This window comes from Xiphophorus hellerii, chromosome 11, assembly GCF_003331165.1.
Source record: "Xiphophorus hellerii strain 12219 chromosome 11, Xiphophorus_hellerii-4.1, whole genome shotgun sequence".
Taxonomy (NCBI): domain Eukaryota; kingdom Metazoa; phylum Chordata; class Actinopteri; order Cyprinodontiformes; family Poeciliidae; genus Xiphophorus; species Xiphophorus hellerii.
This window is the reverse complement of record NC_045682.1, coordinates 11,399,652-11,421,810: the sequence shown is the minus strand read 5'-3', so window position 1 is coordinate 11,421,810 and position 22,159 is coordinate 11,399,652. Positions and strand designations below refer to the sequence as shown.

General features: G+C 38.0%; 2 protein-coding genes across 6 annotated transcripts; one reads left to right on the top strand and one right to left on the bottom strand.

Annotated features, from left to right (window-relative positions):
• The first annotated feature begins 337 nt into the window (after nucleotides 1-337).
• LOC116728401 (flocculation protein FLO11-like) lies at nucleotides 338-12,270 on the top strand. 5 transcript variants are annotated; one of them, XM_032576492.1, is made up of 27 exons: nucleotides 338-2,466; nucleotides 2,696-2,720; nucleotides 2,801-2,838; nucleotides 2,918-3,048; nucleotides 3,124-3,202; nucleotides 3,843-3,901; nucleotides 3,982-4,020; nucleotides 4,109-4,176; nucleotides 4,265-4,308; nucleotides 4,476-4,518; nucleotides 4,780-4,808; nucleotides 5,428-5,552; nucleotides 5,645-5,762; nucleotides 5,916-6,382; nucleotides 6,416-6,904; nucleotides 7,372-7,573; nucleotides 8,048-8,204; nucleotides 8,446-8,610; nucleotides 8,745-8,867; nucleotides 9,046-9,091; nucleotides 9,170-9,273; nucleotides 9,380-9,504; nucleotides 9,795-10,166; nucleotides 10,540-10,823; nucleotides 10,912-11,013; nucleotides 11,155-11,286; nucleotides 11,869-12,270. In XM_032576492.1, the coding sequence occupies exons 1-27, from the start codon at nucleotides 353-355 to the stop codon at nucleotides 11,970-11,972; spliced, it is 5,784 nt and encodes a 1,927-aa protein (XP_032432383.1). In that variant the 5' UTR covers nucleotides 338-352; the 3' UTR covers nucleotides 11,973-12,270. The 5 variants fall into 5 exon arrangements, with proteins under 5 accessions (XP_032432383.1, XP_032432386.1, XP_032432385.1 ...); XM_032576495.1 differs by having other exon boundaries at nucleotides 339-1,883; nucleotides 1,923-2,466; nucleotides 5,916-6,904; XM_032576494.1 differs by having other exon boundaries at nucleotides 339-2,117; nucleotides 2,157-2,466; nucleotides 5,916-6,904.
• Nucleotides 12,271-13,139: 869 nt separating this feature from the next.
• On the bottom strand, nucleotides 13,140-20,928 carry sms (spermine synthase). Its single transcript, XM_032576496.1, has 11 exons — nucleotides 20,763-20,928; nucleotides 19,656-19,776; nucleotides 17,474-17,561; nucleotides 17,262-17,326; nucleotides 16,980-17,155; nucleotides 16,555-16,709; nucleotides 16,224-16,313; nucleotides 15,681-15,795; nucleotides 15,498-15,577; nucleotides 14,553-14,668; nucleotides 13,140-14,432 (listed from the first exon to the last, which is right to left on the bottom strand). The coding sequence occupies exons 1-11, from the start codon at nucleotides 20,806-20,808 to the stop codon at nucleotides 14,402-14,404; spliced, it is 1,083 nt and encodes a 360-aa protein (XP_032432387.1). The 5' UTR covers nucleotides 20,809-20,928; the 3' UTR covers nucleotides 13,140-14,401.
• Between the last annotated feature and the right edge of the window lie 1,231 nt (nucleotides 20,929-22,159).

The window sequence follows — 22,159 nt, the reverse complement described above, 5'->3', positions numbered from 1 at the left end:
TGCAACACAAAGCAACATGACAACTACTGCTGTGTCACCTACTGAAACACAAAGCAACATGACAACTACTGCTGCATCAACTACTGCAACACAAAGCAACATGACAACTACTGCTGCATCAACTACTGCAACACAAAGCAACATGACAACTACTGCTGCATCAACTACTGCAACACAAAGTAACATGACAACTACTGCTGCGTCAACTACTGCAACAAATAGCAACATGACAACTACTGCTGCATCAACTACTGCAACAAATAGCAACATGACAACTACTGCTGTGTCACCTAATGCAACACAAAGCAACATGACAACTACTGCTGCATCAACTACTGCAACACAAAGCAACATGACAACTACTGCTGCATCAACTACTGCAACACAAAGCAACATGACAATTACTGCTGCATCAACTACTGCAACACAAAGTAACATGACAACTATTGCTGCGTCAACTACTGCAACAAATAGCAACATGACAACTACTGCTGCATCAACTACTGCAACACAAAGCAACATGACAACTACTGCTGCGTCACCTACTGCAACACAAAGCAACATGACAACTACTGCTGTGTCACCTACTGAAACACAAAGCAACATGACAACTGCTGCTTCATCAACTACTACATCACAAAGTAACATTACAGCTACTACTGCAACAACTACAGACCTAAAAAGCAACACTCCAACCACAGTTACAACTACAGTGTCACAAAGCAACATTCCAACAACTCCAACAGCTACAGCACTAACAAGCAACGATCCGCCAACTCCAACAACTACAGCACTAACAAGCAACGATCCGCCAACTCCAACAGCTACAGCACTAACAAGCAATGGTCTGACAACTCCAACAGCTACAGCACTAACAAGCAACGGTCTGCCAACTCCAACAGCTACAGCACTAACAAGCAACGGTCCAACAACTCCAACAACTACAGCACTAACAAGCAACAATCCGACAACTCCAACAGCTACAGCACTAACAAGCAACAATCCGCCAACTCCAACAGCTACAGTACTAACAAGCAACGATCCAACAACTCCAACAGCTACAGCACTAACAAGCAACGGTCCGACAACTCCAACAACTACAGCACTAACAAGCAACGGTCCGACAACTCCAACAGCTACAGCACTAACAAGCAACGGTCCAACAACTCCAACAACTACAGCACTAACAAGCAACAATCCGACAACTCCAACAGCTACAGCACTAACAAGCAACAATCCGCCAACTCCAACAGCTACAGTACTAACAAGCAACGATCCAACAACTCCAACAGCTACAGCACTAACAAGCAACGGTCCGACAACTCCAACAACTACAGCACTAACAAGCAACGGTCCGACAACTCCAACAACTACAGCACTAACAAGCAACGATCCGCCAACTCCAACAGCTACAGCACTAACAAGCAACGATCTGACAACTCCAACATCTACAGCACTAACAAGCAACAATCCGCCAACTCCAACAGCTACAGCACTAACAAGCAACGATCCGCCAACTCCAACAGCTACAGCACTAACAAGCAACGATCCAACAACTCCAACAGCTACAGCACTAACAAGCAACGGTCCGCCAACTCCATCAACCACAGCACTAACAAGCAACGATCTGACAACTCCAACATCTACAGCACTAACAAGCAACGGTCTGCCAACTCCAACAACTACAGCACTAGCAAGCAACAATCCGCCAACTCCAACAGCTACAGCACTAACAAGCAACGATCCGCCAACTCCAACAGCTACAGCACTAACAAGCAACGATCCAACAACTCCAACAGCTACAGCACTAACAAGCAACGGTCCGCCAACTCCATCAACCACAGCACTAACAAGCAACGGTCCGCCAACTCCAACAACTACAGGTCTAAGAAGCAACGGTTTGCCAAGTCCATCAACTACAGCACTAACAAGCAACGATCCGCCAACTCCAACAGCTACAGCACTAACAAGCAACGATCCGCCAACTCCAACAGCTACAGCACTAACAAGCAACGATCCAACAACTCCAACAGCTACAGCACTAACAAGCAACGGTCCGCCAACTCCATCAACCACAGCACTAACAAGCAACGGTCCGCCAACTCCAACAACTACAGGTCTAAGAAGCAACGGTTTGCCAAGTCCATCAACTACAGCACTAACAAGCAACGATCCGCCAACTCCAACAGCTACAGGTCTAAGAAGCAACGGTTTGACAACTCCATCAACTACAGCACTAAGAAGCAACACTCTAATCACAGTTACAACAATTACAGCATCACGAAGCAACAGACCACCCACAACTACACCAAGTCCCATTTTGCCATCTTTGATCACCAGCATGTCAACTTTATTGCCATACATGACTGTGTCATCGCAGTCATCGAATCCTCAAGCCCCGCCTTCAGGAGGTTCAAGGAGGAAGCGTTCCGTCCCCCAGAACAGCGACAGTTTGACGATAAGCAGGTATGAAAAATTAACTCAAGCGAATGGGTAAAATAATCTATTCTTTTCTAAACATTCTTACATTCATAGAATTGTATATGTTTTATTTGTACCGAATTGTAAAAATAAATGACTGTATTTCAAAATGACAGGTTATCCAAAATAACTGTCAGCTGAATTAGGCAGCACTTTTTTTCATTCTTCTTACATCTCTTTTGTTACAATGTTGATTTTTTTTTTCTTTTTTTAGCAATGACACAGCTTTGGTTTTTCAAGTAAGTTAATAATTACATGCAGCAATAGGTTTCATGGTGAGTAGAAGTATTGAATAACAGTTTGGTTTGTGTTTTAACAGGGAATGGAAGTGTCCTGCTCTATAAAAACTGAAATAAAGTGAGTGAAATAACACAGCTCTCATATTTGACACATGCATATCTCTATTCTCGTTTTTGATAAAACTGATATGTTCCAGTCAGACCAAGTGCACCATCATGCTTGCGCTGAGTCACAAAATACCATCATGCGGTATCCTCCAAACACTCTGTGCAGCCAGCAAAAGTTCCTCTGACATCCATGTGGTGGGAAACAGGATAGATGAACAGAGTGAGTAATAAATTGGACTTTTTACCAACCTCAGAAGCTTCTCATTTGTAACAAAATCTTGATCTTTCTGAACAGATCGGCTTCAAAACAAGTGCGATGGTAACTTAGAGGAGCCAAACAGCTGCATTTATTCTGGTCCGCTGGGTGCCTCATGGTAAGGGTTTGGTATTTGCTAAGCATGTTTACAACAGCAATGTGTGCAGTCCTGACAAAGAACAGTTCCACTCAACTGATCACGATACTCTTGCATTATTAAGTGGAAATTCATCAAAAGCGACACACATACTTCAAAGATTTCACTGGGCTTGATAATTCAGAAAATCTCTTTTAAAAAAAAGACCATTTAGATTTTTCTGGAATATCAAGCACAAATGTGTGTGCTTGATATTGATACCAGTAACTGCCTTTTCTATACTGATGTGGAAAGAAAATATGTTTCAGTGCACAAAGAAAGACTTTTACTTTTATATGTACAAATTACATTAACCTCTTTGAATACCCCGTGTTGTTTTCAGTGCTGAATCTAAATTAACCTACTGATGTTTTCCTGCATTTGACATGAACAGATTAATAATCTTTACAGATGTCCTGAACCTAAAATATTTCTTTTCAATGTTTAAATATTTGACAGCAGTATCAGCTCATTGAATAAAAGAAATGTTATTAAAAAGCCAAAATGTTCTGTGTTTTGCAGTTGGGGAATATTTTTATTTCTAAAATATGCAAAGAGTCGGTATAAGAGTATAAAGTTAAATGCACAAATTTAACAAAATATGATGTTTGTCTTTTATCAGTGTGGAGTCTGGGCCTGCATATGTCATTCCACCAATAAACCTAACAGACTGTGTGACAGGTGAGGTATTTATTTAAAATATATTTAAAATGTATATAGTATTTTAAATTTTTATGTATTTTTTCTTCTTCCCTTTTTAGAGAACAGTTGTAACTGCTCTTCCTACTGCATCAGATCTGGTTAGTATTTCATCAGTCAAATTAATGCCTCTCATCGTTATCAAAATCAATACAAAATTTACGATGTAATTTGTGTTTTTGTTTTCAGATGCGTACTACACGTTTTCCATTTCACTACAAGATCCAACAATGAACTCTTCATCTCTTTCATCTCTGGTAACCTCCTTTTTTACACCTTGTTTATTAATTACTCTTGCTACACACTCTTGTTGTATAAAATGATAATATTTACCTACATTTACAGATTTCAATCCTGGCACAACCACCTAACTGCTCCATCACTACAAAGTATGTTTTGCTTTTTGATTTGTAGCAATACTTTTTCTGTAAATTTTATTTTCAGTTCGCAAAGATAAAATTATCTATTTGTTTATTTATAATAATAAAAATCAAAAACAGGAAAAACAGTCATGCTAACTGACAACTGAAATTATGTTTTTAATGTTTTGTTGCAGTGTTACATGTCAATTATTGGCCACGGTTGCATCTGAGTACAGGGTAAGAAGAAGCTAAAGTTCAATAATACTACCACAACAAGTCAAGTTCTGAATTTCTCCTGACTAAATTTCATAAGCATCATTAAAGTGTTAGATTGAGCTAAATCTATCAGGTATAATTTTAAGAAACGAAAATATAACAATAAACAAGCATCACAAAATAATAAATATTTAAAAGTATCCAACAATGCAAAATTAAGAGATCACATGTGTAATTTACGTTTTTTGCATGTTTATTAATATCGCCATTGTACAATTTCAGAGTGCCAGTGTGGACTGTGAAATGACAAAGTAAGTCCATTTGATGTACCTTCATTTTATAGCAGGAATAGTCACCTGCCCACACTGCAAAATGTAGTTGATTTGATGACACTTGTATAAATGTGTTGATTGGCCTGTAAATCACCTAACTTCTAAATTTAGGTCTCAGCAAAGCAGATGAGGTGAAGGCCCCTACACAAAATAAAATATAGATTAATTACACACAGACTGATATTTTCAAGCCTTTATTTTTGAAAAAAGATTATATTTAGGATTAGAATATTACATCACAAAAAAAAAAAAAAAAAATTCAATACAAAAGTGTGGGTATTATACAAGTTATGTTTAATACCTGCCTGAAGTTTGTTTTGTTTTTCCAGCTGACACTTATCTCACAAATGAACCTCATCTGAACATATATTCTAATTTATTGCAGTAATCTGTGTAAAAGAGGGCTTCAGCAAAGAATTGGTGCATATACTGCACAGTACGCGAAAATATTCAACAAAAAGTCAACATTTGTACAAATGAGTTGAATTACTGAAGTAACTTAGCTTTTCATTGACATACTAATTTTCTTAGAGTCACCTGTATGCTCATATGTTGGAAACCTTTTAAAAACTATTCTATTCTTTTCTTTTTATTGAAGGCTGAGTTGCAGAGTGATATTAGGTTTTGCACGGGAAGTCTCCATTTGTTCAGTAGCAGAAGCTGTTTTAAATGTTTTTCTACTTGAAGAAAAGATCCAGTATGACGGGCAAGTGAGACGAGCAGGTAAGTATCTCAATCTATTCACTAAAATTTGATTCAGGTTTAAAGTAACAAGAACGCTGTGTATTTAATGTAGCGTTTGCTTTGTGTTGCAGCAATTTGTGGAAGCGCAGAAATTAATGCCAACTCACTCAACTTCCAGTTCAGTTATAATGATAGTGAGAAAAGCCCACATGACTTTTGTCTCGAAATAAAGGGATCTAACCTCACATGGTTCGTATGATCTCACTTTAGGCTATAAGTAAAGTTTTACAAAATTACCAACTCAGTATTACTGTTATCTTTGCATGGTTGTTTCTGAAACATATCCCATGGAAACTGAAATGCTTTCAAATAATACAGTGTTTTACTTCTTTTTCATTGCAGCCAAACTGGAGAAAATATTGTTGTACATTTGAAAGAACAATGTGTTGTACCTACCACAACTAGCCCAAATGTGACAATTAGTCCCAACATGACTAGCCTAAATACAACAGCTAGCCCAAATGTGACTAGCCTAAATACAACAGCTAGCCCAAATGAGACATTTAGCCTTAATACGACAGCTAGCCCAAATGTGACTAGCCTAAATACAACAGCTAGCCCAAATGAGACATTTAGCCTAAATACAACAGCTAGCCCAAATGAGACATTTAGCCTAAATACGACAGCTAGCCCAAATGTGACTAGCCTAAATACAACAGCTAGCCCAAATGAGACATTTAGCCTAAATACAACAGCTAGCCCAAATGAGACATTTAGCCTAAATACGACAGCTAGCCCAAATGTGACTAGCCTAAATACAACAGCTAGCCCAAATGAGACATTTAGCCTAAATACGACAGCTAGCCCAAATGTGACTAGCCTAAATACAACAGCTAGCCCAAATGAGACATTTAGCCTAAATACGACAGCTAGCCCAAATGAGACATTTAGCCTAAATACGACAGCTAGCCCAAATGAGACATTTAGCCTAAATACGACAGTTAGCCCAAATGAGACATTTAGCCTAAATACGACAGCTAGCCCAAATGAGACATTTAGCCTAAATACGACAGCTAGCCCAAATGAGACATTTAGCCTAAATACAACAGCTAGCCCAAACGTAACTAGCCTAAATGCCACAATTCCTATAAACTCTACAATTGGCCCAAATGTGACAGTCATTACGAATGTGACAACAGTGAGTTCAACATTACAACCAAACAACACATTGACTCCAACAACAACCCCAAAAACACAACAGAACACAACATGGGCCCCATCAGTGTCCACAACTGCTGCTGGAGGAAAACCGTCATCAAACACAACTAGAAGCACAACAAGTGGATTTGTTTCTGTGACCACCTTAGTGAGTTCAACAGGAAATGGAACAGGTTTGTTGCCACATAATTTTTTCCAGCTCATGTTGTAGTATTAACTTTTATTTTAACTTGCATTTAGGCTTTGACTCGACCAGTCTAAATATGTAAACTTCCACATGAACAACTTCAGAGTGGTTGTTGTTTTGTGCTTTTGGTCCTTTTCAAAATTTATTTTCATTTCTGATAAATGTCAAAAGATCTTGCTAATAAAAAATGAAAAAAAAATCCCACTGCATAAGGGTGCCACCACCGTATTGCACTGTAGGTGATGGTGTAATGTATAAAATGATTAGAAGTATTTGGTTTTTGCAACATCTAGATTGCTCAGAAAATAGGCTTTCAGCTAATAACTAATTAACATAGCTCTACTGTGCACTTCAGCGGAGCTATGTTTTTCTGTGTTTGCTCCTTTGGTTTCTGGGAAGATAACAGTGATCTTTTTTCAGAACATAACCTCTTTTCTATTTTGTTCACTGCAGCTGAAAGCCAAGCCAAAGACCTCCTTGCACTGGCTCAAGACGTGTCAAAACTGACCGCAGCGCAGATAGATCAGCTGGTGTCACAGCTAGAGAAGCTTCTGTCAGGCCCGACTGTCAGCAAGGAACTGGGAGACATCTCCGTCAACATTGTCAGCAATCTGTTGGATGCTTCACCTGACAAGCTGTCGAGCTCCTCTGACAGGTTGCTCTCACTTATTCAACTTTTCCCAACACTTTGACATTTAGAAAAATTTCTAATTCTAAGTTTTGATCATATTGAAGAAAAACAAGGACATATGAAAGGTTCAGATGCAAATGAACTCCACTTTGTTTTAATGTTGAAATTTGACATACTGCTATATTATTATTATTATTATTATTATTATTTGCTAAATGTCAGAATAATATACAATAAATATTTTTGAGAATTTTTATTCATTTCTTCAAAGTCAGAAGTGGATATTCACCACACACAGGATAATAATCTGAACTGACCTAAAACAGGAACATTTAGGCTGATTTACTAGTAGTGTACATAAATAAGTTTTAATTGTATGCTGAACATGACTTTTTAATTTGTAAACTGTTTTTTGCAATTTTTTGTGGTTAAATATTGTTAGTAGTTAAATAGATTAGTCATTCTGCTTGACACTAACCAGTTCCTTTGTTCCATCAGGATTATTGGGATTGTTGACACGGTGGGGTTAAAGCTGGTGATTGGAGCCACCGCTGAGAACCTGATGTACCCTTCTTTGGCTGTCTCTGTGAAACCAGTAGATGGCGCCAACTTCCAGGAGACTGTTTTTTCCATCTTAGATCCAAATAATGTTCAGGTAAGACTATGGTCACTCAAGTAAAGGCATATTTTTTCCTCAGGGCTTGAAAGTTTGAGAAAAAAAACATAAATAATAACTCAGGTCTAGCACACTTTTGCCAAGCACTGAATTATATTCTCTTCTGTAAGACTTTTCACACATTTACACTTTTTAGGTTCTGTTGGTAAAATTATAGTACTATTGTACATTCTTGAGAAAGATCTATTTTCCACCCGGTATGTTCCACTATGTGCTGCAGGTTCGGGGGAATCCAAGGTTGAAAAGGAGCGCTTTAAAGGACTCCTCCATCCCTCAGGGCTCCATTACTCTTCCTCCCTCCCTCACTCAAAATCTAACTGCTGAGGAACAAAAGCTGGTCTCCAGGCTTCAGTTCAATTTCTACCAGAAGAGCTCAGTCTTTAAGGTCTGTACAGTCATCCTGTGTCATTGATATCAAATAAAATAAAAAATAAATTGATGGCAAATAATAGAAAAAAATGTGCAGTAGAATTTTTCCCACAAACTAACGATTTGATGCGTCTCTGCATGAAAACACAGGATGTCTCATTAGAACAACGGAAACTTAACAGTGGGATCTTGGGAGCAAGCGTGGCCAATCTGTCAATCGAAGGATTAAAGGAAAGTGTTGTAATTCGCCTGAGAAACACAGAACCTGTTCCAGTAAGTCTAATTCTAACAGGAAATGCTCAATATTTTTCCCCAGCCTCATTAACAACAAAATTTGAAAAGAGTTCAGGTGGCTATTAGAATAAAAAGCTGCTGAGTACTTTTTCTCAGACTTAAGCTAAACAATGCTTATTTGGAAACTGAAACCTTGCTTCTTTTTCCAAACTTTCAGGCTAATTTTGTGGCAGTGTGTGTTTTCTGGGACTTTACATTTAACAGTAAGTTAAAAAATATAAACACACACGCTTAAAAACTGAGATCTGGCTGCATTTTTGAAACTGTTGTGGTTCCTGCAGAAGGTTTAGGTGGCTGGAACTCAGATGGCTGCTTTGTCAAAGAAACCAACGACAATGAGACAGTTTGTGGCTGCAACCATTTAACCAGCTTTGCTATTTTACTGGTAAGCACAATTACCTGTTGCAGATTTCACACCTCTGTGTGTCTAATGACAATAGCAGACATGAATGTCATTCTAATGTCTTCGATTCGATTTCTTTTACCTTAAGGACATCTCCAGAGAGACTGTTACCAGTCGTGTTCAGGCCACCATCCTCACCTTCATCACATATATAGGTTGTGGACTTTCTGCCATCTTCCTGTCCGTAACTCTCCTCACTTACTTGGCATTTGGGTGAGTTGATACATTGTTTCCTTCGTTTAACCCACTACAAGGGCTTGTAAATGTATGTCACAGGGTTCTTAGTTTAGGGTTGAAAGTGGCTAAATGCCAATGCATAAGTTTTCAGATTTTTATTTGTGAGAGCAAATCCAATAGTAGTTTTACGTCAAATCTCAGTAAATTTCAGTGATGATAGTGGTTGGATTTGAAGAAAATGTGGAAAGGTAAAAGAATTTTAGCATGTAAAACAACTTTTAACTGATGTATCAGTGATTGATGTCTAAATCATTTCACCCCAACAGAAAGCTGCGTAAAGACATCCCATCCAAAATTCTGATCCAGCTTTGCCTGGCTCTTCTGCTGCTCAACCTGGTGTTCCTGGTGGACGCCTGGCTGGCGCTTTATCCCACAGCCGTGGGCCTCTGCATTTCCACGGCCTGGTTCCTTCACTACTTCCTACTGGTTTCCTTCACCTGGATGGGGCTCGAGGGCGTCCACATGTACTACGCACTTGTGAAAGTCTTCAATGACAACATATCCCACTACATGCTGAAGTTCTCGCTGGTGGGCTGGGGAGTCCCAATGATAGTGGTCATCATTGTGATCGCGATTGACAAAAACAACTACGGCCTCATGTCCTATGGAAAGTTTTCAGATGGCACGAGTGATGACTTGTAAGTTCAGTAAGCTGAAAGTGGGTTTACTCACAACTACAATCACTGGAAAATAAAGCATGCCGTTTTCAAGTTTAGCTTTTATGTGTCAGGGCATAATGAAAGGAAATTTTCTGGTCTTTAACAAGTTTTAAAATTAGTCAAATTTAATCTCAGGAGTCCTAAATTACATTATCATCATCAGATTTTAAATCTCAGTTGATGATACACAAATAAGGCCCAAAGCTACATTAAGGAAGAATTGTGTCCTATCCTCTTTGCAATACTTCTCTAATATATTAAGGTTTAGACCCTTTTTATCCCTGATTAAACTTGCATATGAAATCAATAATAATAAATAGCTTATTCACTCTTCCTCCTTGTTGTCTTGCAGCTGCTGGATAAGAAACGACATCGCCTTCTATGTGGCAGTCGTGGCCTATTTCGGTGTGATTTTCATCTTCAACATAATCATGTTTGTTGTGGTCTTAGTCCAGTTGCACCGGATAAAAAAACAGAATCCTCATAACAACAAGCACCGCAGCGCAGTGCAGGACGCACGCAGCATGATCGGGATCACCCTCCTCCTAGGTCTCACGTGGGGATTTGCCTTTTTTGCGTGGGGTCCTGTTAATCTGGCATTTATGTACCTCTTTGCCATCTTTAATTCTCTGCAAGGTGAGTTGTTGAACCCTACATCTTTCCTGTATCCTAAAGAGAAAGTTAAACTTTGCTGATCCCCAAAGATTTTTCGTACATTTTGTAGGATTCTTCATATTTGTGTTCCACTGTGCGGTGAAAGAAACCGTCAGAAGGCAGTGGAGGACCTACCTATGCTGCGGCAACATGAGACTCCCAGAAAACTCAGGTGAGTCTGGATGAAAATGTGCACCTGTATCCAAGACTCGCAAGCTAGTTTTCAATGCATTTTTTAAAGATAAAAAATAAAACCTTTTTTTTTTAATTTTCTTGTATATGTCATTTTCTTTTTTTTCCCTAATTCTTTTAGATTGGAGTCGCACTACAACACAGAAAACCACAAAGAAGTCTCCACTGACCTCCTTTACATCCTCACAAAGCAGTCGGCCATCTAGGTCTACTTTTCTGCCCAGTACGCCATCAGGCCAGATGAACGGCATTGGTAAGAAAGAATTTCTACTTTAACAATGTTATGCCTTCTGTAATAAGTTTTGACTGACCCAACACACCACATGCATTGGCATCCCTTCTAAGGATGTGTAAAATACCTGAAAATAAATATTATTGCTGAATAATCTCACACAGAATTAAATAACTACTAATCTGAGGTCATTCTGTCGGGAAACATCTCAAATTGCACATAAAATCATGTTTATTGTTTTGAATCATTGTCCTATGGATAGTCCCTGAGCATGTCTTGGTTTCACCTAATGACCTCTGGAGAAAGGTACCAGACATGCCCAGTGGGTCCAGTATGGTATGCATACTAGTAAAAATAGGCTTAATTTAAGCATAGCTCCAAGCTTCAAGTGGCAGCAAAGTGATTTCAACATGATCCTCACATGTTGAATATGCATGAATAGGATTCTGCTTGTACTTCAACTTTGAAGAAATAAGTTGCTGGATAAGAGATGAAGTATTGCCTTCTGTCTATCTTTACCATAGTTGCCAATAATTGTGGACAGGTTTAATAATTATTATTTATTTACCAACATATTAGAAATAATGTTGTGGTACATTGCAGGAAATCCACTTGAAGACAGAATAATTACAGCTGACGAGGAACCGAGGACAGATGTGGTTTTCAACGAGATCAACAGACAGCTCCGGAGTCGACGGGGGTCCTGACCTACATAGAGCAGCCTGTTAACTGCCTGTATAGAATGTAATTTACCAGAAAATATTTATGTATTGTTCATCTCCGTCACATGTATTAGTTGACTGATTTCTAAGAAATTCTAAGTCTAAAGTTGAATTTTTTTTAACTCTAAAGCTATTGTGCTTATTTTTACATAATCTTTATTTAATATACAAACCTATTTATTTAACATAACATTTTAATGTGTATCTTAGATTTAATGATCTTACGCACATTACAGCTGTTGCTTTCAAACAGCAAATTAAAGTTCATATAACAGTACATAGACTACATTTCTTTGTCATATTTATGATTTATGGATTTCCCTTTTCAAATCTAAGAACCGACACTGAGTGGGTTGAGATACGTCTTTAGTTTAGATAATCCGATAACAGCAAATTTTAAAATCCCACACATATATCGAAAATGTTCTGTCATATTAATAAACAGCTGAAATATGAATGACCGAAGTTAAATATTTGCCAAAAAAAAAAGACAACTGACAAAAAGACAGGTCAATCTGAGTCATGTTGGTCAACTGACTTCACAAGCTTTTTATACTGCTGCTGAAATCACCAACACTGAAAAATGGTGGATAAATCACTCAAATCTCCCTTTACCCGCTTGTTAACAAAATAATAGAAAAACATAGTAAATCCTAGAATTGTCTATAAAGTTTAATGTTTCAGACAAGCTTTCTGTTTAAGTTTTGTTGGATCGAACTTAAGTCTGTCTGCTGAGAAACCGCACTATGCTTCAGACATTTTGTGTGCCAGAACCATCTGGAGCGCGGTGCCGTCTTCAGGCTAACCTTAACAACCGCAAACACACCAAACAATTTCTCTGTGCATCTTACATTACAATTTCACTGAAAATATCAGAAGAAAACGGAAGCACAACAGAAGCTAAGCGAAGCAGGATGACATTGTGAGGTTCCTGTCTGCAAAACAGCTGCAGCCAGGACAGAACGACTTGGCTTTGTTAAGAGGCTTATTATATCCATTTTTTATGTTTATTTCAGCATTTCTTCACATAAGTGTAAGCAGTGAGGCATCCAGTTACAATGCAATGTGTGCTGCAACATATTTACTCGACAGCTCCAAACATTTGGTATTTTTTGCTATAAATATGAAACTTAAGGAAAAAAAACAGAAACCATTTCCCCCAAAACTCTTTAATTGTAGATGGTCAAACAGTTTCAGAACAGCATTTGGTGAGTTTGTAATGAATAAATAAATGTCCCAGAGGGTCCATCTAATGTGCTGTGTACTGTATATATATGTAAGCTACATTCACAGTCCTCAGCATGCACCCAATATACTTAATATATCAGGAGAAATCAAAGATGCTAAAAACAGAACATAAAAAACCAGCACAAGCACAACGATGGCAACAATGAGGAGGAATAATTTCCCTTTTAGAACACACCTGGACTACAACACTTAGCATTCACTGGGGATGAACCACACTGCCTGGATATAACACTGAAAGAGATGAATCGTATTTCAGTGGCAGAAACAAAAGGAGAAAAAAACAAACTCAAAAACAACTTACATCAGGCTCACAACTCAAGGTTTAAAATAAGAGTACACGCATATGGTGGGCAAAGTTGCCACATTGTCAGTGTACCAGATCAGTGTTTATAAATTGTAAAAGTTTCTTCAGAAGACATGCAAGTCAGGGTCAAATCTAATAACACAAAAATAGTTGCAGCAAACAGTGATAAAACAATCAAAACCTAAGGAGCAGGAGAAGGATTCGATGGCATTGATAAAAAATATTATTCATGTGCACCTTCAAATAAGATCAGACTGAATTTACAGCAACCTTTGCATGTTCCCTTTCACATTAACCGGCTTAAAATAGGGTGGAGTGTTTCACCATCACAAAACAGAAGTTTGCTGGTTTCGCAATGGATACACTGAGGTCTGCCTATTCCCTCCAAGTTTTACTTCACCGGGATGATCAAGCTTAAGAACAGAGCATTAAGATGAGGTCTCAACACCAAGCAGCCCAATTCCTTCAGACTCTGACGAAACTCACTGTATTAACTCAAGAAAATAAACATACACAGCAATGATGTTCTCATTGGGTAAATCAGCTTCATAAACCTTAATAGTAAACCTGTTTATATCCAAGAAGAGCCTGAAAGTTGGATCTAATCACAACTCGTCACCTGAGAAGCAGTCTCTCAGCACGTTGGTAGTTATTAACAGATACTTTTAAGATCGATCTATGTTAATCGTTGGTGTAACAAACCTTACGAACAAGTCAGTAACTATTTAATAAACATTTTCCAAGCCTTCCGTGTTCATGTCATGTTCAGTCTGACCACACATTCAAGCCTAAGTGAAAAGCAGAAGGGAATTCAAACGTTCACATTCCAGCTGCTTGGAATCTTAGAGAAAACTGGAAGTCTTCACTTCTTCCATGCAGTGTAGAAAACCCATCTGAAAGGATGATTAAGGGCTGCCAACAAAAAGAGTCTTTTCAATATTAGTGTTTTTATGACATGTTGATCTGCATGTCATCATTTAAACCCATGGTTGGGGGGTAAAAATAAAGGATACTGCTCCAGGTAGGAGGGTACGCACACCACCTCTTTTCGGAAATCTACAGGACATGAGAGCTTTCCCAGCTGTTCTTCATATAGACTCAGCGCCTCTTTCAGATTCACGCTGTTACCCTGATGGAGTAAAAATGGAAGAGAAAAAAAAAAGTTACAAAGCACGTATAAAAAAAAAAGTTTACTGCAGTCTATCTCTATCGCTATCAGCTGATATATTAGTCATTTTTCAATTTATCAGTATCGATCCGATAAATAAAACTGGGCCGATATTAGCAACCGATATTTATTTCCATCTGGTTGCCATTTGAATGCAGGAGTTTGGTTATGTTATTTGTTTCGTCATGTGACAGTATTGGTGATAAAGAGGAGGATTGTGGGAGTTTAACTGAAGAGGAGAAACAGTGGTGAATTGTGTGTGGTCTTTTTCAAGCTGTCAAAAAGGTTGTGAAATATATCAGTAAAACTTTATATCAGTGCATCCCTACTTTGAAGTATTACTCTTTGAAGTTAATACTTCATTTGTAAAATTGCCTGACTATGCTTGGGAAAAAACCCCAGCATGAAGTCAACATACATTGGAACAAATGATCATTTTGGGTTAAGGTCTGAAGGCTCTGTTTGGATTGCATTGTGTTGTTCATATGATTTTAAACAACCCTGAATCATCACACCTTCACCATTATGCTTGAAAGTTGGCTGGTTGGTTTTTGTCAAACATGTTTACTGTGTATTATGGAACATAATATCACTTGTTTTCCAATTGTTACAATCATAACAAACAGAAAAGTCTTTAGACATCCATTTTGAAATTTGGAGCAAATTTGCCAGTTTCTCTTAAGATAGTACATTATCTTTTGACAAAGCTTTCAGACTCTTTGATAAGCTTAACTGCTTCATATGCAGCTTCACTCTAAACTCTGCAGATACTGCAAAAAACCCAACTGACCTGTGTAAAGTATTTCCCCTTGGGGTGCAGGACGCGCACTGACAGATCTAAGATGAGACGTAGAAATTCCCACATAGAGTCTGCAAAGAGTACACAGTTTCAGCGAAAAGACTAAACACGACTTCTCTATATTATGCATATGTTGCCACAGCTTGTGCAATGGATTAATGGATATACAGGAACCTTCTTCTGGTGAAGTAGATATTGGGATTGCAGTGAGGTCATTAATTACATAATCAAATGTTCTTCCTTCCTGGACATACTTCTTCAGCAAGGGGACACAGTCTTCAATCAGAATCTGCAATTCACAACACATGTTGATGACAGTAAAATCTTTGACATTTACTTTTAGGTATTTAACATTCACAATTTGCTCTACAGAAAACTTTTGCTGTAAAGAACCTCGGTCAGCATTTCCTGTTTTTAAACGCAACAACATGCGTACACATAAAAATCAACATTTAACATTGAAAGCATCTTCAGCATATATAAACCAGGTAATGCACAATCATCTGGTTTAATACAAACAGCAATAAATACATTATTGTTAAAAAAAATTTATATTCAAAGTTAGTTACACCCTAGTTATTAAACAATGCTAAATAGAATATTTAAACTAAAGAAGCAAATAATAAAAACATTACTTGTACCAAACTCTATTTTGCATCACAGTTGTGAGATGGCAATGAATTTTCCCCAATAGATCATTATTTTCCCAGCACTCACTTGGTAACAATCGCCCCTCAGCTTGTCCAGGGTATTCCCACAAGTCCTCCTCATGTACATCTTGCATCCATCGATCACCTTCTGGTCAATGTGCATGCCTCGCCAAGGAGGAGTCAGGTTAAGTAAGTAAGTAAAGTTTATTTATAAAGCGCTTTTCACAGACATAAAATCACAAAGCGCTGTACAGTAGAAATAAACCTTAAAAACCATACAAAACACAAAACCAACAAAAGAATATTAATCCTTGCAATATTTCCATGTTAAGATGTCGACTTACTTTCATTTTGGGTGTTAAAGTCAGAACAAACAGAATACAATCTCAAAAGGATATCTCCACCATGGTGACCATCTTTGGCTTTTGTTTGACCAGTTCGGCGAGGATGCCTCCATCACCTCCTCCTAATATCAGCACCTCCTTCCCTGCATAATTCTCTCTTCCATTACCTGTGATGGCTTGTGTGTACGCCAAATCACTTTCTGCCAGGTCTGCAATGACAACATAACATTTACACATCAGTTACGTACAATTATTAACAAATAAGATGCAGTTTTGTGCAAAGCTATCCTCAGTGAAGCTGAAGTTACCAATAATAGGCACATTTGTCCACAATGAAAAATACTTTTATTAATGAACAGAAATATAACATAAAGTGTCCATTTGTCCCCTTTGTTGCCTTCTGTTAGCATTTTTTAAAATGTAATCAGATGTCTAAATGAGCTTTCTTGTGTGTACTAGTTTATTATATAAATACTTACTGACATCTCCATCAAGGACTAGGATATTTCCATACTGCCTTGAGTGCAATATCTTTATGTTTTGGTATGCAGAATCTTCTTCATAAACCACTTCATCAATGTCATACTCCACCAGTCTGCCATCAGCTGTGGGCCAGTATCGGTCAACTTTTGCCCCTCGTACCAAGACTGGAAGCCTGGAGGGAAAATGAAAATAATAAGTTACTGCAGGACAGATCCTTGATGAAATAAAGTCTTCAAACATCCAAAATGGAGACACATCATGAGAACCAGGACCCTTACCTTTTAATCCTTGTAATATTTCCATTTAACAGAACTTTTAACTTCTTTTCCAGTGCATTTAAAAGCTGTGGAGGAAATGAAAAAAGAAAGTCTGTGCACAGCTGTTGTTCACATCAAGTCTTGCTTTTTAAACTGTACGCCATGACAAGCTTGAAGTACAATAATTTAATATTGGAAACTCCACGTTTTTTGTTTTGCTTTTGATCACTTACATTGTCTAGCTGTGCAATGTTGTCATCTTCATGACACTGCAGATCGATGGTGACCAACCCATGGGAGTGCACACGCAGAACAACGAGCCTGGTAAACAAGATTTAATAATGCAAAGTTATAAAACCTTTCATTGTTGAGATGATACTCCACCCATAACATAAAACTACGTCTAACCCCACTTCTATTCCAACAGAGACAACAATTTTTACTTCCAATTCAGGGAACAGTAGCCTGAAGGTTTAAATTCAAACATTCACACTGGACTAACCTTGCTTGCCACTAATGCAATGAGTTTATTTAAGAAAATATCTAAAGTAAATGTAAAACCAAGAATCCTCTCAGTTTACCTTTCAATTTCTGAGCATACCCTCTAAAAGAGGAGGACTCAAACATCACTAAATCCTGTTCAGAGTAAAGGATTTCATTCACAAAGAATACTTTAAATTGTACTTTTCAATTCTGATTCAAAAGTTGGTCAAACACCCAGTAACAAAAACAGATTGAGCATTTAACCTGGGCGTTCCTAGCTGGTTCTGAGAAAGAATCAGTTTAAATTTCCACAAAGTGAGAGCCAAGTCAGAACCACTGTAAGTAGGAGTTAAACAATTTTTATTGCAAGATTTATTAAGAGCACTTATTTGTTATGAAGTAACAAAAAAGTGCTGAACTGAGACAGAAGCAACTGTCAAACACAGCCAATTATTGCACATCATTGGAAAGCTCATTTATCGATATTATTTAACAATAATAGTATTTTTTTTTTATCTTAAAAAATGGATATTCAAAGCAACACAATGACTCAATATCTCAGGCAGTCATAATAAATCAGCACAGTAAGTTGCGTATCTAAGCGAGACTTCTTACTTTTGGTCACCAGATGGCACCAAAGAATAGCATGTTGAAAATTATGAGGAATAAAACTTAATTCACCTTCACTAGACTCACTGACCTAATTAAACTCTGTGTGTAATGCAGATGTTAAAATAAATTGCTGCCAACTTGTTCTTGGTTTAAAATTTGACGGATTAGAAACGAAAATAAGCTCTGGAAAAGAGGTCGCGTTAACGGAATACTTTTCGTATTTGACCGTTAATTTTTTTTTTTTAGAAGACGGGAAAATTTGGAGCCCGTCGGTCATTTTGACAGGTTATAATTAACACCCTTGACTGGTGCACATGCACAGACCTTATAGACTTTACACAAAGAGTTCATCGCAGAAGCAACTAAAATTAATCAATAAAAAAATCCTCGAATATCGTCTCATGGACACTGAACTAAATGTATCTTTCTGACCGGGAGCTGACGGCCTGTTGAAGAGTTATGAACCGGACGCTTTCCAAACCTTTGGTAGAAATGGCGCCTTTAATTCTAGTTCAGAATGCAACATTGTGTTAATCTATCTATAGTCTAAACAGAGGAGCTGGCAGTTTATCTTGAGGAAATAAATAATGGTGCAGAAGTTATTTAGACCGCAACATGCGCAGTGCACTGCGGCTGCACAACCAATGCGGGCTCCGCCGCTGAGAAGAATTAAACTTAACTCATCCTGCGGTTTTAACAAACTGAGCTTTTTTTTGTTCACATTACCCTCCTGCACCCAGAAGGAGAGCGGCGCTCAGGACAAGCGTGACAAACGTAACATTTGTTTGTTTCGGAGAAGCAAAACCACGCAAAAAAAAAAAATCCTCGTAAAAGCGCACGTCCGGACCATGCACAGGGTAAAAAACTTGCAGAGTTCAATGGATCAGGCAGATCTAACTGACTGATGAACTAGTGCAGATTTCTCTGCAGATGCGGACCAGGAGGAATTTGTGACGCTGTGCGTTCAGGACAGTGATGAGTTGGTAATTAAAGTGGAGTCTTTAATTTAATTTATTATAAGTTATTGGGGCCACAGTGATTTTTGTCACTACAGACAAAAAAGTTAGATGCATTTATCTGCTTTATGTGTGATGGGATCTGGTTTCGGTTAAACTAGGTGAATATTAACTAAACCGCATAAAAATGCGGCTAAGTATAGCCTATGTTAATATGACTATAATTTAATGGGTAAAAATAGAACATGACCAATTTTTTTTAATACTTGGTCAAGATGACAGAGAACAAAAAAGTCCAGCGCGACCTCTGCTCTGGATACCTCAGCATCAGTGTCATATACAGTTGCTTTCTTGCTTTGCTTACCGCCCATTCTTGCCAACAAATGTAGCCAGATATCCATGCCCATTTGTGTCATGGATAGTCTCTGACAGCTCCTGCTCATGAAATATGGACAGCAGACCAGGCACTACAGAGGTTGAGTCGACTTGAGATAGACAGAAACAGAAAGATGGAAAACAATGGAAAAATTATAGCAGTCTGGCACCTTAATAAAGTCACATCTGAATCGGTAATAATTGAACACCCTTTAGATAGATAGACTTTTCAATTACAGGTAAACAGTTACAAAAGATTTTTTTTTTTTTTTTTTGCAGGTTTAAATTTATGCCGTCCTTATTTTATAACTAACTCACGTATAAAATAATTATCTCATGGTACATGTTTTTTCAGTTGCCGGGCTTATTAAAGCCAGCCATATGGCTAATGTCACTTTAAGTTAAGAATAATTGTACATAATTTGTATTTCATCTATAAAATACCATGCGTAGTTTTGATCAAAAATTATATAAAAGGGTCTCCTAAATGTACTTCAGTAATAAATATATTATTTAAAAAATCTGGGGAAAAATATTTCTAATATCTTTAATTTAAAATTGTCCATCAATAATAGCACAATGGCAGGTTATTATTTTCACTTTTTAATATAGTCAATTGTTGTGACATTGGTACCTGTAAATGTTTTTTTTATTTTTTAACAGCGAGGTTTGGGGGTCAGTTCAGCCTTCACAAGCAAAACTACAAAAACAGCGGAAGAGGGACTACTTCCTCTGCGACAGCGCAGAATTGAACATGCTTTATTCACATTGTTAGCAAGACGAGCATCGAGCCGCTGACCAGTGCCTCGGAAATTTGCGAGGAAAATCCCCCATAACATTCAAGTGCATAACAGGCAGCAGCATATAAACGTAAAAATGTTTGTCCACAATAACTTTAACCTTCAAACCAAAATTTACCGAACATGCTCGAGCTAAATTCCGTCTAAATCACTCCCAACCTGCAGTTTTGAAGGGCAATTACAAAATAGCAAGTCAATATTAGCTGCTCAGCCGGCTAGCTAACATGCAGCCTGGGTGCAGGGGCCGTAAGCTGAATAAACACGCAACTTCTGGAGACTTTTCCCAAGCATCTTACCCGGCGTGGAGAGATTAATGTCGAGAGTATAATGTCGCACTGCCATGTCTCGCTGCAACCGACATCCATGCCTGGGATAGCAGGCTGCGAATACTTATCTGCAGAGACAGAGGGAGGGCCCAGCTACCACTGCTGCTGCCGCGACGCACCACAGTCAACCAGAGAGGCGGGGCCAGACTGTGAGAAACAGCAAATACACGTTTTTAGGACTTGCACTACAGCGCTTAAAACAAATACTTTTTTTTTTTTTTTATTAACTAGAGCACGAACATCATTATGTTGTAATGTCGATCTTTGCAAAACACTTTTTTTAGTTGTTTTAGATAGTACATTTAGAAAACAGTAAGTGCAGGGTGTTTGTTGGGCTGTTAGAAAACATTCACAAGATGTCAGAAGAAAATGCAAACGTTAATCCTGACAATAGGTTTTCAACCTTAAGAGTAAAGACGGAATTCTCTATAAGGTATAATTATTTTGTAGCAGATGTTTTATAAAGTGCAACAATTTTTTTGTTGATTCGTTTTTCTTCACGTGCATCTTAACATTTTGTACGTTAAATTAGAGCATATCCTCTCAAGGCAATTTACAAGACAGGCAGAAATTCTGATGTGATTGCAATTTCCTTCTGAGGATATTTTATTGTAGTCATTTGTGGATAACAGGTGTGAATATATTTAATTTAAAAAATTGAGAAACGGTGAGATCTCTTTTATGAAAGAGGTAAAACAGGTGAAGAAACGTCCCTGTAATCGTCCCTGTTTTCTTCAGTTTGTAACAAATTTTTCATCTTTGTTTTAAATCTGACAATGACTCTGACTGAGGCATTGCATCTACATGTGAACAAGCAATGTGTGCTTGATGTTCTGCTACTTACTCCCTAGAGGCATACAATATGTCACAACCCCATGTACATGGGGGAAAAAAATTACTTTCAATTTTGGATTTTGGGTTTTCTCAGTGAAAGTGAAAGAACACGTTTTCTCAGTAACATAACATGTGCATTTGTTCCCAGTGGACAAGTGTGTCATCACAGACAAATTGAAGCTTTGCGAATTTACAGACTGGACTGTGAAGAAGGGTCAAAAGTGCATGCAGCTAGATTTATGTGTGAGCCTATTGCATTTCTTACCCTTGCTGGAATTTAGGGAGGGTTCAGAGATGCCCGAGGTATGACATAGAAATAAGGATGGAGTTCTCTTCGAGGTTCAAGGTTTGGTCTTTGTCAATAATCTAACTGAAGAGTTACAATGCTGTTTGTCTGGGCTGGAGATGATGGTTCCCAGATCGCTGAGGACAATCTGAAACGTGACACCTCCAAGTGTTAACCCTGGTGTACTAGATAGTAACGTTTGTTGCCTTGTTAGAACAGACTGAACAGACTCAGAGCGCTTGTAACA

Coding starts and splice junctions, on each gene's coding strand:
- LOC116728401 (XM_032576491.1), top strand. CDS start 353: ATGACAACTACTGCTGCATCAACTACTGCAACACAAAGCAACATGACA. Junction 6,905..7,371: donor TTCAACAGGAAATGGAACAG/GTTTGTTGCCAC, acceptor TGTTCACTGCAG/CTGAAAGCCAAGCCAAAGAC. Junction 8,868..9,045: donor GAAACACAGAACCTGTTCCA/GTAAGTCTAATT, acceptor CCAAACTTTCAG/GCTAATTTTGTGGCAGTGTG.
- sms (XM_032576496.1), bottom strand. CDS start 20,808: ATGGCAGTGCGACATTATACTCTCGACATTAATCTCTCCACGCCGG. Junction 17,156..17,261: donor AATATTACAAGGATTAAAAG/GTAAGGGTCCTG, acceptor TTTTCCCTCCAG/GCTTCCAGTCTTGGTACGAG. Junction 16,314..16,554: donor AGATGGTCACCATGGTGGAG/ATATCCTTTTGA, acceptor CGAGGCATGCAC/ATTGACCAGAAGGTGATCGA.